This window comes from Sparus aurata, chromosome 9 (assembly GCF_900880675.1).
Source record: "Sparus aurata chromosome 9, fSpaAur1.1, whole genome shotgun sequence".
NCBI classification, from domain to species: Eukaryota; Metazoa; Chordata; class Actinopteri; order Spariformes; family Sparidae; genus Sparus; species Sparus aurata.
The window spans coordinates 15,277,215-15,294,577 of NC_044195.1; the positions used below are offsets into that span (position 1 = coordinate 15,277,215).

The 17,363-nt window shown below is 42.0% G+C and overlaps 1 protein-coding gene across 1 annotated transcript; it reads right to left on the reverse strand.

The window, feature by feature from the left end:
• Positions 1-3,303: 3,303 nt before the first annotated feature.
• On the reverse strand, positions 3,304-13,788 carry sik1 (salt-inducible kinase 1). Its single transcript, XM_030428803.1, has 14 exons — positions 13,518-13,788; positions 12,418-12,613; positions 12,207-12,323; positions 9,306-9,369; positions 9,031-9,192; positions 8,442-8,566; positions 8,218-8,341; positions 7,898-8,118; positions 7,475-7,624; positions 7,280-7,387; positions 6,966-7,191; positions 6,624-6,878; positions 6,319-6,508; positions 3,304-6,040 (listed from the first exon to the last, which is right to left on the reverse strand). Exons 2-14 carry the CDS (start codon positions 12,568-12,570, stop codon positions 5,539-5,541), a joined length of 2,397 nt encoding a protein of 798 aa, XP_030284663.1. The 5' UTR covers positions 12,571-12,613; positions 13,518-13,788; the 3' UTR covers positions 3,304-5,538.
• Positions 13,789-17,363: the final 3,575 nt, after the last annotated feature.

Sequence of the window (17,363 nt, forward strand, 5' to 3'; positions counted from 1 at the left end):
ATTCAGAAAGTGAGCTAGATTGAGAGATGGACTCACATATGGTTGGTTGTAGTGTTTTTGTAGACTTGGTTGTCATTATTACTTTAAATACCAAAGTATACATTAAGATATAATATATAAAAATCAAAAACAGGTCAACTCAAGGTAAGGGTGCATTTCATTGGTAGTCAGTCAATACGAATTTCAAGTCTGCGAATGTGATGGAACGTGAATTAGAACAATCTGGAGTCAAGTCAGATAGATTTTCATCAGGAGTGGTGCAGTTAACTGTGTTGACAACCAGTGAAGTGAGTTTGATGGCGGGATCATATGTGTGTATTTGCCCCAAGCGACTGTAGGAAAACATGTAGGGTAATATCAGCCTCACTGTTTATGGGGACCCGTACTGGCCTCTCCGGGTCTTGTGTTTGTCTGCACTCGGCGACCCAGACAGAACTATCTCAACCTTTAAGCTCAATTTACATGCGCAGATACACAACAAACCTTGCAGAGTTATAAACAGAACCACCTCTGTCTATCTATCGCTGCAATGAATAATGAATACTCAACAGACAGAGAAACACTGACCTATTCAAGGACAGTTCAGTGAGGCTCAAGCCCAAGTGGAAGTACAGTGGGATGGTTCATCTTTGCAATGTGATTACATAACAACACTATATCAACTTGCTCCCAGTGCTGTCACAACATCAGATGTCAGTGTATGTTTAGATTTAACTACCTCTGACAGCCGCAACACAGTTACTGATATGCATTAAGTCCTATCTCTCAAACTGTGGATTGTTTTTAAATTCCAGAATGAGAATGAATGTAAAGTGTGGAGTTCCACAAGGCTCAAATCTAGGTCCACTTCACTTTGGTCTTTGTGTGGTACCTTTGTTATCATACATTTCATTGTAACATGGAGAGCTCCTTATTGATTGTCATAAACTTAACTTAAACGTAACATCTTTTATAAACTTAAGTTATTCTTTTTACCAGCATGCAGCAAGAACACTGGAGGGGCACCACAGAGAGCCATTTCGCAACGATTTTTCAAACATTGGGGGCAGGGGCGAAAATACAGCGCGTTCTCGCCACTGAAAAGGGCACTTTAGCATGCGTTTTGGCTCCCAAGAGGGCACTTAAGCGTGCATTTTGGCTCCCAAGAGGGCAGTTTATCATGTTTAACCAGCCAAGGGGGCAGTTTAGTGTGTTTTGCCAACCAAGAGGGCACTTTAGAGTACGTTTTGGCTCCCAAGAGGGAACTTTAACGTGCGTTTTGGCTCCCAAGAGGGCACTTTAGCACGCGTTTTGGCTCCCAAGAGGGCACTTTAGCGCGCGTTTTTCAATAATTGGGCCACGGGGGGGGCGACCGCCCCCTCTGCCCCCCCCCTGTGCACATCACTGTTGGAGGAGATTGCCCTAGGATGAATCTAATAACTTGGGTGATCTAGACCCTTTACAAGGTCGAAATTGCATTTTTCCAGGATGTTGGCTATGACCAAATAAGTTATTGTGATAATAACGACATTTCGGTCAGCTTTACATTGTGTTTAGTGCTAACGAGTTAATGTTAACATGCTAACATGCTAACCTGAGATGATGAACATGGTAAAATACCTACTGAACATTAGCATGCTATCATTATCATAGTGAGCATGTTAGTGTGCTAACATTTAGCTCAAAGCATCATTGATCCATTATGGAGGCCTTTGTCTTTATATTACACCTAGCATGGCAGCAGACTTTGTCTTCTTATTGTTTTAATTCTTATGGTGAACAAATGAGTTTTTCTGAAATCAAAAATCCTTTGACATTTAGTGTTTTTAACTGTTGTGTTTTGTTTAATGTCAGTGTTAAGCAATATCTCAGGAAATATTTGTCCTTGAAAGGTTACCATTCAGTCCTTGTTGATGTACACACCCTCACACATATACATACATCTATAAATCACATGTTCACACAGTGTTTAGAGCGTGTTGCCAAAAGCTTGTTAGTTAATACAAGGTCGCGTCTGCGGGCTGGCAGTAGCTGATGACTGATATCTTTCTGGCAGCTGGACATCAAATACGCAGCACTCCTTTCATACTAAACCATCACGGGTAACTCCCCAAGGGGCATATGCCAAATGTCAAGCCATGTGTCCGTGTGTGCGTGTGAATGAGTCAGTGGTCCCCTCTTGCAGTGTAAATCTGTACATGTGGTGGGCAGCAAGTCCACACATTTGTCAGATTGAAACAGGCTGTTCAGTCCTGCAGGAATTTAAATGGAGTCTCACCTCTTTCTCTTGTCTAACTAGACATAACGAGCGAGCAGCAGTTCACTTGGCTCACGGATTGTTTGGCTTCTCATTTGGCTGTTGCGTCACTTGACTCCCACATAGCCAGTCCTGTCAGACGTCAGACACCTGTCCGTTTTCAGTTTTATGAATAGCCGGCCAGCAGGAGGGTCATCAGGATCTAATGCATCATCACTCCGCATCACGGCATTATCATAGAGTGCCAGTGCATCATCAGTGTGCCTCATCATCAGTCAGTGAAAGAGGATGAGGTGTAATAAGCGGTCATTTGTTCAGCAAAATATAGTCCGTCCGTGCCAGTCTTTTCTGTTCCAGTATCATCCATCAGCCAGTTTTTATATTCATTATGGGCTGGATAAAATGATACAACTCTGCAACGTTATCAAGCTGATATCAAATGATTAGGCTATATTATAAATCAAACAGTATTGAGGATTTTTTTAGGAGGTTTGTGTTGCACCTGAATTATTACTGGGAGTCTTTATCGTGACTGTTGATTACCATCAATATTGAGTCCTAGTAAGTAAGTACTATTGCCTGTTTAAGAGACTGCATCACAGACGTACTGCAGACTGAATTCGCATTTCTTCAGCTTATGGATCATTACAACTCAAAGGTTTTGTTTTTCACATGCTCATTCAGTGTGCACTGAAATGCAGATTTGCTTAAGTGTGTAATAAGACATAAGATAATAATTAGAATACGAGAAAAAATAAGTATTTAAAAAAAAGAGGATAGAACTTCAAATCAAATTTATGTTGTGTCAGTGTTGAGTGCTTACTGGTGTCCGTAGGAGAATTTCAGGAGAATTTGAATGTATATAGCCTATGGTGCTATATTATCAGTGCGAGTAACCGCTAATCATTCATGTAGCTGCCATAAGCAAGTTAGCTCAGTTAGCCGTGCAGTTAGCAGTCCGGACTGGGAGCTTGTAGTGGTATTAGTTTAGGGCTAGCAGATACCAACACAAGAGTTTTGACATGTCTAGTCTTTGACAAATAAGGATTTCAAGAATTCAAACAACAAACAGTTTAGGAAGTGAACTTTATTTCAAATAAATAGCCACATAAATAAACAATCTTCTTGAACTAACATCTTCTTTTCTTTCTCTGTCTGTCCCTCCCTTCAACAAAACTCACTCACACTCATACTCTCTCTCTCTCTCACACACACACACACACTCACATGCTCACACAGTCAAGTAACAAATCAGGGAAAAAAAAGATAATGAAATACTTCTTATTATCCAAAGTTTATCAAAAAAGGGGTCATCTTACAGATTTGCATCAATAGTCTTTAGTGTTTTAATAGTTTTGTGAAGTTTTTCATCATGAGAAAAAAAATCACTAACAAGAAATATTAATAAAGTGCAATTCTTGCTTCTGTTTACACAGCAAGGTCAAAGGTCAGATTCAGAGAGGATAGAGGTCAGAGAAGATATCAAACGGGGCAACTGAGCCGTTCATCTTTCTTTTCTCAGTGTAGCAATCAGACACCTTCTGATCGTGGGGTTTGTTCGGATAAAGGCACAAGTGTTGGTAGTGAGTGCAATCAACCAAAAACTATTGGATAGAAATATTAACACTGCATGTTTCCAATGTCGAACTAGGTCTGGAAAAACACTGCTCTTCTACAAGATGTTTCACAGATATGAGAGAACTATAAGCTTACAATATTATGCGTCTTTTGCAGCTTTCTAATACGTCTAAACTGACTGCACATATAAATCAGCTTGTTATAATTCATTTCTGCCTACTTCTAGCCACTTGTGGACAACTGAAGAAAGTTCAACTTCCAGCACAACATGGTATTGCTATGTTCTGATTTTTTTTCTTTCTTTTTTTTTCTTCTTCTTTTCTAGAAAAGTACAAAAAATGAATACCACCATGGTCCTGATAGTAAAAGCTAGAGATATCAACAACATGTGTAGCATTTGGGAGTTTGGTGGCAGCGGGACTTTTTCTCACAGCGAAAAGCTAAGAGGATCATGTGAAAAATGCTAACTAGCCACCATGCTACATTTTGAGACAGCATTCAAAGTGAGAAGTCAGTAGTGTGTTTGTGATAGATCACCCATCTCTTGTGCTGTTCACTCTTTGGTAAAACCCAAATTCTTCTTTTTCGGTTAAAGGACTACAAGCCGATGTGTGAAGAGACAGCATCGCAAAATGAGTCTTTCCTCTCAGTTTCTACAGTATCATGTTATTATGTTACAGAACTAGTACCGGCTCTAGTCAGCTAGCTAGCACAGCAAAACAAAATGAAAAGCAAATAGAAAAAAAACAAAACCTCAGGCAAATATGCATGTACATTTTGATCATCCTATGTAGAGCCTCATCTTTCCTTTGTTTCCATTTCAATGTGAAATATTGCACTGTTCCCACAGTCTTTGTTCTGTACATATGAAAATCATGTTTCCTCTGATATTCTCGGATTGATGTTTGCTTCCAAATTTCTGCCTGAGGAGGTAGTAGAAGCATCTAACAAGAAGGTGCTTATCAAACGGAGGGAATACGGATCGATGGATCCACATATGTAAGGTTCTACCAAGCTGACCGATGTACCTGTTGTGCTTCACTCAATCAGCGAGACACCACTTTCACCATCTTCAGTTTTTTGGCTGATGAGGATGTAGCATTCTTTTTGCAGCTTTGAGGTAAAAAGCAGCATTTGCACAGCTATAATAATCCCGCACAAATAAAGAAAGCTCACAGTTTCAATACATATCAATTCCTTCAGTTGGTAAGCTTAGGGCACTATGCTGCATGTCCATTGCACTGCTACAGAGAAATGTCTCTTGAGAAAAGGCGAACAAAGTGGGAAAAACGAAATAATTTTGGTCTTCTGTCCAGTCAAGTGAAAAACACTGAGAAGAGGAAATGACACTAAAAAGAGAAAGCAGAAGAGCCTTCCTGTATTCAAAACAGCATCAAATCATGTGAGACAGAATTGTATCGTAACGTCAGCTCTCATTTCATTCAGGTGAGTCCAACAGGGAGCTGAAGGAGACTCTTTCAGTCTATTATTGCTTCTCTGGCTGTCTCAAACACCTTGTCCAGAGTTTGGTTATTGCTTAGTCTGTAGCTTATCTGATATCAAAAGCAAACACAACATACACGTGTGTGGTCACATTCTTACATGTGTACCATTAAATAAAGTTTGTCGCTTGCATCTGATTTTTGTTCCTTCTCCCAACTTCGCTCTGAACCAAGATTGGAGCGTCTCCCACAGAGAGAACAAATGCTAGTCTCCCTGATGTATTACTTCACCATCACACAGCTACTGAGCTGCTGCTGTGCAGCCCGACCCAGGTCCTGCATGTCAGGATCTGTGCTGGACACTGAGCCCATGCTCCACATCATTGGCTTTGACATGATGGGGAAGGTGCTTTGTGCTGCAGACTGGGGCTGCTGTTGGAGGCCGGTGTGGGGGTGATGGCGGCTTTGCTGGCTGATGTGCAGACGAGCCTCAAGAAGGTAAGCAGCGGAGGCCACGGGTGACAGAGAGGAGGAGTAGCAGGATGAGGAGGAGCAAGAGGATGAGGTCTCCAGGGTTTGGTGCCAGGGTCTGTGCTGGAGGCCCACTGAAGCTTGCTGAGGAGGCAGGGTGGAAGGGGTGTCGAACATGGAGGAGGTCGCAAACACAGTAGTAGGCGGAGGAGAGGGTGACTGCTGCTGGGCCAGAAAGAGCAGAGGGTTCTGTGGAGGTCCTGCCTGAGGGGGTTGGACCTGAGGCTGGGGTTGGTGCTGGATCTGGAGCATCCTGGAGAACATAGACAGAGGATCAGACTCTAATTACATGAGTCGAAGACTACATGATCTAATATATGATACTTAAAGGGGAACGCCACAATTTTTATATAACATTCAAGTATGTTAACAGGTCTTGGGGGGCACTGCATCATATGTGATAAAAGCCTTTTGTGGCTCCAAAGAAAGCTGCATATAATCTGATAAATTGACTCTGATGTGAATAATTGCAGGAGTTACCCTTTAATAACAGTGTGCTTTCATGTAATAGTGTAATAGAGCCTGACTGACCTTTGCTGGTGCAGCACCTCCTCCAGCATGTTGCGGTGCTCGGACAGGGCTGGACCCAGTGACCCCCGGCTGCCGCGGTTACAGGAGGGTGGAGGAACGACCTGCCGCGTCAGACCCTTGATCTTATTTAATCCCAGAAGCCCTTTAGTGCGTGTGTTTTTCCTCAGCTGCTGGCGGAAAGCTTTGAGGCCTGCAGGGAGGCATGGGAACGTGTTACACAATACTCCTTTGATCTTATAATGTGACACACCAGACACAAGAAAAATGAAAATCACAGTGTATAAATGTCATTTGGTTTCATGTACCTTGAGTAAGGGAGGTGTCTGAGGCTCGGCGACCCTCCTGGAAGCTGGCAGCAGGCAGGCTGCCCTGGGCCTGGGGTAAGAGGTGGGAGGAGAGGGCCAGGGGTGCTCCAGCAGGAAGAAGAGCTCCACCTTCAGCCCCTGAGGCCAGAAGTGTTGACATCTCACCCATAGCAGCTTGCAAAGTGGGGGCAGGACTGGATGAGGACTTCAGACAGCTGTCCGAGGAGGCACCATCTGAGGGACTGACCACAATACCTACAGAAAGGGCAGGGAATAAATTAGACTCTGTACATCTGAAAGAGTAGATTATTAGGTGTTATTTTACATATTTGGCATACTCACATGGAGGGTTGCACTGATGGAAGCGGGCTGACACCTCAGCCAGAGTGTGTCTGCGTGAAGTGGTGGTAGGAGGGAGTAGAGGCCCAAGAGACTGCGGCGCCTCCTCCTCCTCCAGGTCCCTGGGTCGCACCTCTTCGCTGATGCTCGTCTCCAGCAGGCTGTTGGGTGAGATGGAGCGGTTCCAGAGCAGTCTGTTCAAGCTGGCTTCCACTGGAAACACCACACGCTGAAGGAAGAAGGAGTCGCACTGTTAGCCTCTTTCTCTGGTCTATCAGTAGATAAGCATCAGGGTGGAAAATGAAATCTCAGTTCACCTGGAACAATCCACCTTGGTCACACTCCTCTGAGTACACTGGAGGAGGGCTGTTAGTTGGGACTGAAAACGCTGCAGGTCTAAGGCTGTCTGTGGACTCCATGATCACCTGAAAGCAAGCACACAGCATTTTAGACTTCAAGTAGAAGCTGCGGGATAGATAAGGAATGTAAACTCGCTCAGCTAGAGTGCTCACCTCTGGGCTGGTGGAGTCAGAGGTGCTCCTGGGCCTCTGGCTCCAGGTCCCACACTGGCGGCTCAGCTGCTGGCTGCGATGCTCTCTAACCCTCTCCAGCAGCAGGTAGTAGATAGCAGAGAAATGGTTGTAGCTGCTGCTCTGCAGAGACTAAGGAAAAGGACAGAGAGGAGTTGAGAGAGAGGGTTTAAGTTCAAGTGTGTGAAACTAGCTGGTTGGCATGCTAATTTAAGTAGACATTGGTTCCGCACAAAACATAGAAACTGTAATTCACATTCTGTTGATCATTTTACTTTTTCAGTGTTTTTAACTTAAATCTTTACATATTTCACATTCAAGATATAGATCTCCTGGATCTGTAACTTGTGTATTTTGACTTTTCAGAATTGACAACAAATTAATCTGTTTTTTGTGATCAGTCACCTCGATAGTTCTCTGCCTGTCGATGCCCAGCGTGTTCATGATGCCCAGCACAGGCTCATTGTAGTCCCCCAGGTTTGAGTTGTACTCGGTCAGGGAATGGCTGAGGGTCTGGTGGGCGGCCGTCGGGTCTGCGAGCATCCAGCGGTGCTGCTTGATCTGGGCCACGCTGATCCTCCTGGCTGGGTCCACGACCAGCATCTTACGGATCAGGTTTTCACAGTCTGGAGGACATAAGCAAGGAGTGAGTCTTGGATCCCGAGCACTTTGGATTTAGACAATTTAAAATTGGCAGTGATTGTTAGGATTTGTTGGCATTGTACCTTGTGACATGAAGAAAGGAATTCTGAACCGTCCCTCGGTGACTCTCTGTCTGAGAGCAGGAAGGCTGGGTCCATCGAATGGAAGAGAGCCGCACACAAGGACATAAAGCACGACACCAAGGCTCTGTGAGGAAAAGAGTAAACGCTAGAATATTAGTTTACAAAAAATCATGATTCATTAAAGAATTATTATTATTATGTCTATAATTTCTTGAGTAGCTTACCCAGATGTCCAGCTGAGGCCCCTCGTACTCTTTCCCTTCAAACACTTCAGGGGCAGCGTATGGTGGGCTGCCACACCATGTTGACAGAGGCTCCCCTGCATTGTAGAAGTTCCCAAATCCAAAATCTGGAAAACATGAGCAGAGAAGCATTTCGTTATTCAAACTTGTTTGTTGTCTCATCAGGAGATCCTGGAATACAACTGTTTTTCCTTCCTTTAACCACTGTGTCTTATGTAATTTGTCTTCATAATGTTCAGAGACCAGATTCATATTGTCTCTCGCACAAAAGACTACTTTGTTCTGCTTTGGCACTTAATCTCTAATGCACTTTTATGCAGTCTGTTTGTGTGACAGTCATTTCCTCTTGTTAATATTAGCCTTGGTAAAATGATTGAATTATTCACACCTAATTAACATGGAGAAAACACAGCACTGATTTCATTGAAATGGTTTAAGAATTCCTAAATGTTAAAAAAATAGAAGATAATCAGCAAGGAGATACAAATCCAAACTCTGATTTCTAATAAAAGTAAATTAACCCCAGTTACCATGTTAACAGCTGACAGTAAACTTTATGTGGCAGACCTACCAGCCAGTTTGATATTCATATTGGCATCCAGCAACAGGTTCTCGGTTTTTAGGTCACGGTGAACGATGTGGTGTCGATGGCAGTAATCCACAGCTGTGAGGATCTGCCAAAATTTCTTTCGTGCCTCATCTTCGCTCATACGGCCATTTGAGGTCAGGTGGTCTGGAGGGAGAGAGGATATTTTAGTTTGTATTTGAGGCAGAAAGTTTTAGCAGATTTAGTCTACATCCATTCTCACAAGTAAGGAAAAAGGCTGATTTGAAAGCTGGACTCACCAAACATTTCTCCGTTCTTTGCATACTCTGTTACAATGTACAACATGTCTTTGGTCTCCATGACCTAAGAGAAAGAAAAAAAGGACAGAGTTTGAACCAACTGGGTCATGTGCAGACATCATGGTGATGATGATGAATACAATTTCATAGATGTCCTTCAGTGCAGCCTGCTCCGGGCGTCTCTGGGCATGAGACATTTTCTGACCACAAAAATCCCCATCTCATACTTCTCCATAAACTAGTTCCACACCCTGGCTTTCCATGATATGCCCTGTTGCATAAGCCAGCTGTCAGCCACTTCCTGCATGTTTTAAATCATGTTTTAACACATTAAGATTCATAACATTCACACAGAGACAAGTTAATCAAATGGCTGGACATGTTCTCCCTGAGGCTAAGTTGGCACTGTGTGGCACTAGTGTTGAATTTCAACCTCCCCCTATCTCTTTATTTCTAGGAAATAGAGACACAGATTCACAGGGCCGTTCACACGGGGCTGCCCGCCTTGTGTATCAAAAACACCAGAAGTGCAGTCACTCAACGGCCGTCGCGCTATGTAGGCCGGAAAGACGCAATTCCCAATTCTTTCCTGGAGCTCATAGGCAGCTTCCATTTTTCCAGGAGAGCCCTCTGGGACGGGGCAGCTGTACAGAAAGGTTGCACAACAAAGCAATTTTCGTCAGATGACAAAGCCCTGTCTGGATAATACTGCTGGCACAACTTTGAATTAAATGCCACTAAATTCCACTGAATGAAGGAGCTTAACTCTTTTCAGCTACCACTCCCTTTAGAAAAGCATAGATTCCTGCGAGCAGTGAGCAGTCTTTATCTGTTAGATAGGGCAGCTCTCTGGTGCTCTGTCACCTTAAGGTGCAGCTGACGTCACAGCTCTGAAGAACAGGCAAGGAACGTCAAGGGTCCTCAAACCATCCCAGAAGGAAGATAGTATACATATTTTCCGCTTTTATTTAGGGTTGTGCTATATTTAAACCGTAGACTCCATGTTTGTATTGCTTTCCATCAAACACAGCATTTGATACATATTTCCCACAATTCAAACAGCCATAAAACCCGAGGATTTCCACTGAAATCAAAAATACATTTCCCTTACTTTAACCAAATGTGATCTTCACATCACAGCAGCTCAGCAGAGCTTGCACTGAGTGCCCAACCTGTGGGGGACTGGGGTTTAAGAGGATAAGATGGGAGTGTATGATTGATACAAGGTCAAAGAGAGGCTGAGACAAAAGAGCAAGGCTCGTCTATAGAGGCCCCGACACAAAGAGGATGCAACCCTTGAATCACAAGATGATCTTATGCCACCACGCTCCCTTTGTGCAGGAGAGAGGGGCTGCAGCAGGGGAGAGCGTTGCTCAACATCATCGAGCAGCAACCATCTGACTAGCATCACCTCAGACAACCCAAGGGCACAGAAACAAGGGCACATCACATGCATGATACAGGCAGAGGTCATCCATGTTTGACATCAGAGATGTGAGATGTGATAGCACCTTTGGGGGCTGATAATCCAATCCAATACCATTTATTTTATTGAGAAAAACAACCGTATTGAGGTGTTGCTCTTCCTAAATCTTAAATACTTAAATACTTGATAGTACATATTTTAAGGAAATTAGTTCTTGCATTTGACACCATGGAAAAAAACATCTTTTTCATTTTAACTATTAATGAATGAATCTTGTCTATATCGCCCATCTTTGTAACAAGGCTGTAAATCCTGATACTGTTATGCTAATATGTAAAATATATCTGGGGAAAATGGACCATTTACATGTAACAAGATGTCTTAACATAACTGAACTGTCACGTAACATGATACAAACTGAGACTATTTGTTGCATATGTTTAAATGTTGTATTGTTTGGTTATCATGTTGTAGTATAGTATATTTAATATATATAAAATAGATAAATGAAAAATGATTAATCAGTTATCAAAATGCTGCCTTTTGTTCCTCTACATGAATCTGATATTTGATTCTCTCAGGATCACCTATCTCTCCTCTGTGTATTCTGGCAAACACTGCTGGAGTTTCCACAGAATAATGTCACACTCCCATTGTTGCAGTCGAGACATGATTTCACAGTAACCACGGATTTGCTGCTTCAAAATGGACATGAAGTAATCCTCAAAAGTATCAAAAACAATTCAGGGCTGAACGAACGGCAGAAAAGTGTTTTAAAAAAATTAAAAAACGAAAGACGCGTGCCACGGTGCTTGCAAGGTCGGCTGAGGCTAAAAAAGCGGATTCTTTCCCGCTAAGTCTTCAATTTGATTAGGAGTAAAGCAGCGCTTTGTGGAGCTCGCCTTCACGTGAGGTGCAGACACATTGCACTTGGCTTCAACAGATGCTAATTGGACTTAGCGTTCAGACTTGCATCTTTACACAGCACTCTCCTGACTGCTTTCTGCTTCCCATTTTCTCTGCTAACACTTCACCATTATATAACAGAAAAAAAGAAATCTTAGAAGTGCATTGTTCCTAGCACCGACTGGTTCATATGATTATTCCCTCTCTCTCTCTGTAACACACACACATGCACACAGGGGGAGGTCAGAAGGGATTGCACTAATGCTACTGCGCTGTACTTATGATTCAATGTGCTCTGAGAGTCAGCAGCTCACAACAAGCCTGTAAAAACCACTTACATATAAATGCCCCTTATTTATGCCACACAAAATGGCACCGCTGCATCCGCATATCAACAAAAATGAAGCACAAAGCTCTGCACTGACACCCTGTCACTGGGAGAAGTACATTTGTCCCGTTTTTTTCACATGATAGCATCCCAGATTCATGCATGCGTCGGATGACACAGATCAGGCTGCACACAAAGTCTGCATACATGCACACTGCAGAGAGATAAAGATAACACACACCTGGTACAGTTTGATGATGTGGGGGTGGTTCAGCAGCTTCATTATCTGCACCTCTCTGTAGATTTTCTCAAGGTTGGAGGGGTTCAGTCTGGTCTTGTCAATGATTTTAATGGCCACCTGAAAAAACCAAAGGCACATTTTAAAGTAAATGAATAAATTCAAAGATGATGCATCATAAAATCAAGCTGAAAATCCAGTCAGAGCTGCTGACCTGTGTTTTGGTGACTTTATGTTTGGCCAGTTTCACCACCGCAAAGTTCCCCTTCCCCAGGGTGCGGATGATCTCGTAGAAGCCGACCTGCAGGGGCCTTCCCTGTGCAGGTCTGGACTGAGCCCCCCGGCCGTTCTCCGTCATGATCACCATGGTGCAGTAACAGTCTGGTGTTTGGATAGTGTAAGACTAGTACCTGCAGAAACAAAGACAGCTGTAGTATGTATTTCATGCACTTGCATTTGACACTTTAGCTGCAATATTTACAGATATACTTTACATATTTACAGTATATTATATTCATATGCATTTTGAAGATGCAGTGGCTAAATAAACTGAGAAAGAGGGGAGCAATGGTTTAAGATGTCCACTGTATGATAACTATGTCAGAAAATATGGTATCATACATATCATGGTATATAGTTTTTATTATTATTATTATTATTATGATTATTGTTATTATTATTATTATTATTATTATTATTATTAAGTTACAACAACCCTTTAAACTGTTTTTGTGGTTGAACAATTGCTGTATTATAATTTCACAAGCTATTGTGTACTTACAGACGTTAAGCTTGATATGATCTTGAAATGTTTTAAATTCACTTATATGGTAGAAGTCGATACCATAGACGAGCAGAATTTAATACTACTCAGAACACATATAAATAGTAGGAACATACTGTATGTGGACCAGTATGGTGCAGCAGCAGCTTCTAACCTGTCTTGTATAATAAATGAGTTCAGTGGGGAACAGTTAAGGGTAAGTAGCCTGGCTCGAGTGAGGTGCTCTATTCATATGGTCAAAATGTAATTATTGTAAGTGTACAAATAAGTATTAATTACTTATTAATCCCTTCTTAATTACTGATAAAGTACATGGTTAACTACACGATTAACTCTGTGGACAAAATTCAGTTAGAAATTGAAAGCTACTCTCTGGTTGTTAAATAGAGCAGGTTCAATAGAAAGTCAAATAGCTCAGACTAAATGCGAAAGGCAGCTTTGAGATGGGTGAAATAAATGACATGATTATGGTTTCAATAAATACCAGGCGGTAAAATGAGAGTCTTATCGAGAGACGAGCCTGCTCTTACCTTAAAAAGCGAAGTTTAACCACTTTCTCTCGCAGTTCAGACAGCTCTCAGAGGAAACGTAAAACATTCCACAACCAGAGCGACGAGTCGACAACACAAACAAGAGGAACAAGTGCAGAAAACACGCACGGAGCAACTTTTTCCTCCTTTACCCTGACTTCCTACAACAAGTCTGTTTCTCGGCCCGGGACTGGGCTGCCTGCGGCCGCTATGTTCCTGTGCGCTCCGGCGGAATGCAGAGCACAGGGCTTCGGCACTCACAGGGGGAACTCCTCCTCCTCCTCCTCCTCCTCCTCCCTCCACCACCATAACAAATTGATACCCACCTTATTAACGTCACACCCGCGTCAGAGCTCCGAGCTGGGTGCAAGGCAAGGCCGGACCCGAGCGCAAGGCACGGGTTGCCGGGCAACCGCGCGGCTCGGGCTCACGGTGACGCGAGTGCTGATGGAGGGGTTGCTTGGAGATGGGGACGATGACGTCAGTCGTAGAGATGTGTCACCACGTGATGTTTCCCTTTGCCGGGCTGTTCCTCGCTCGCGGGCTGCCTCGCTCTCGCCACAGCCCGGGTGCGCGCGGCTTCAGCAGAAACAGAAACAGGAAGCAACTGGTGATCTTCAGTTAGACAGCTGTTGTTATTTACTGAACACATCCTATTCTATTCTAATATTTTATTACTGTCTGTTTTATATTATATTATATTATATTATATTATATTATATCATTTTCTATTCTGTTCTGTTCTATTTTAATAAAATATTTTAAATTAAGAGGGAATCAAACACATTTTCATAACCACAGACATATGTGTATGAAGTGTCATATTTTAATCGAATCTTCTTCTTTGTACATTAAGTTGCAGACTGTTGTCTATTCACTGTGTATTCTGGTCTAATAGGGTTTCATTATTTATTATTTAAATCATCCCAATTTCACCAGGTTTCTATTTCACACATTTAACTATATTGTAATGCCTCCCTTAAAGGTACAGTTCCTGGAAGTCACACGTGAATGGAGCACTCATATATTGTACTGAAGTAAAAGTAGCAACACCACAGTGTAGTAATACCCTGTTACAAGTAAAAATAATGGATTTAAATCTCTACTAAAATGAGAGTGTAAAAGTGTGGGTATCAAAATATTACTCAGATGACTCATGATTTATGATATGATGTGTTGATGTTCCTGAAACAAGGAAAAAAATCTAATTTGCTATTTGTGGATGAGCTCAGAAATGTTACTCAACCTTACAGCACCTCTTATCATATTTTTACTTAGTGACAATGCCTCCCTTTGATAAAAGTCATATGGTCAGCATTTGTCCCTAATTGAGTAAATGTATGACATCATAAAGACTGACTCACTTAAAGAAATGTACTAATAGTTCATCTGTACATGGTGTACAGCTCGATGTGCCTTAGCTTGGCAGTTACGAAATGACTTAATGAGTGTATCTTGTTTGGAACATTGAGTAATTGACGCAATGTTCCTTTTCAATAAAAACTTAAAAACCTTTGGCTTTATTAATGCGATAGTTTGCCAATTCTTTATAAGCATTTAAAAATAATTACTTTTGATCTGTTCATTTGGAAAAATCCCTTTGGTTAACAGTGACACACATCTATCTATCTATCTATCTATCTGTCTATCTGTCTGTCTGTCTGTCTGTCCGTCCGTCCGTCCGTCCGTCCGTCCGTCCGTCCGTCTGTCTACTTTCATGTTGTGAAAAATGTCACATTTCAGATTTCACAAAAAGTGTAAAGCAGAGAATCAAGTCTGTCTCTACTCTGCACAAAGCAGTTGGCCCAGAAACGACAGTGGCAATAGTTTCAGCACAAAGGGAGCTCTACAGTTTGAGACAGGCCGAAAAATAAGGGAGGGGGAAGCGTTACCAAAGAACGAGGAAAAGAGTTGCATGTGATGAAAGGTCAGTGCAGACAATGTGCACAAGTGCACATACACAAACATCCACATCGTCACATTACTGTAATCCAAGCGAGGACAAGTGATTATGTGAGAGGAAAACAAAGGCGTCAGGATTGTTTGCAAAGCATCAATTTACACTGTCAGACGTCTAAACACCTGTCCTAGTTATTGATGAATCCAAACAAGTGGCCATATGCTGCTGATTTTCAATCACCACGGGGGTGTTGTGTGTGGCTCCATTAAGCCTTTCTTCTCCCAGACTGAGCAGCAGCTCATAGCTTATTATGGATTTTCCTGCGGAAGCTGCCATTTTACCAATCAAGATGTGTAGAAGAGCACAGTCTGGCTCATTAGTGTAATATCTGACAACACAGGCTAATAGGGGTGTTGGGGTTGAGATTAAAGGGGCTGTGTGTGCTTTTGCAGCGAGTAAAGCCACTAGAAAACAAGATTTGTGAAATAACCCGACATGTGAAAAACCTGTGCAAAAAAAGGGCACTGAGGTACACTTAATTTAGGTATGCTATGAGCACATGATTGATATACTTAAAGTGTGCTATTTTCAAATAATCATAAGAGCAGTGTTTCTAAGTATATACGTAAACACACTGATGATGAAGTGAAACTAGAGTACACTTGAAGAAAGCAAATGCTAATTGTATATTACAACTGACATGAAAATATATAAGTATACTTATTAAAAGTACACTGAAGAACAGCTTAAAATGAGCTAACATTAAAATGAACTGTATTTGCAATCGAGCACAGCAAATACAGTATGGATCAATTAAAGAAGTACACTTCTTAAAAGTACATTTAACTATACATTAAATCAAACACACATATATATATACTCAAATTTTTAGGAAATACAATAAAGTATACTAGTTTTTTTCTCCTGGGAGAGCAAAGCAAGCTGCCTCTGATCAAGTCGAGAACACATACAGGATATCCAGGTCATCCAGTGTGCGGCATGCAAGCAGTATGGCAGAGATTAAAAAGAAACCTGATAACAAAAACAATTCAAACATGTTTCAGATGGTGGACATGCTGTAACATTTCACAGCCTACATGGAATAAAAATCTGAGTGGGTGAGAGTAAATACCAAAAATCAGTAGAGAGGCAGATCCCCTCCTACAGTCTGAAATGTTAAAGGAATGCAAACTGCATGCAAAAGGTCCCGGCTGAAAGGTCACGCAATATTTTGATGCACACTTACAGCCAAACCACACAGCCCACCTCTGCTCCTCAGCTCTCGGTTTGCATAACCAAATGCCCCTACCTGGTGACATTTGAATATCTGTCTCACTTGCATGTTACAGTTTCTGTATTTCCTGAATGTGGGTAAGGCAGACGCCGTTACATAAACTATTACATACCTGAGTCAGACTGACTGAATGGACATAAGCCAAAGCTGTGGTTGTAATTACAAGATAAGGGCACATTGGATTTGAATTTTGATATGTTATGTGACATTTCTGCATCAAAATGTGTAAAAACGGCTTCACCCTTGTCCTGTATTTTGAGTTGTTTACTTTCATTATCCCAAATGTTTCCAACAATGTTCAAACCCAAATGAATCCTAAATGTAGTGAAGGTAACAGTGTATTTAATTTGATCATCTGACACTACAACTTCCAAGGAGAGAGTCAACACATAGTGTCTAAACGTAACAGGGATAAAAACTTTATAACATAACCTCGGGCCGTGAACTTTTCTGCCAGGGTCAAGTGGGTAGATTTTCATCAGCAATGGTGGTTGCTTAACAATGACTCCCATGATTCCACGCTACACACATCTTTTGTTCCATTTTGATTGAGAAACTCCTGGTGGCAGAAATTACACACTGTATTTCTAAAGTTAGGTAACATGAGCCACCATTAGCGTCAGAACTGGGCACAAGTAAGGTTGTACTTGTC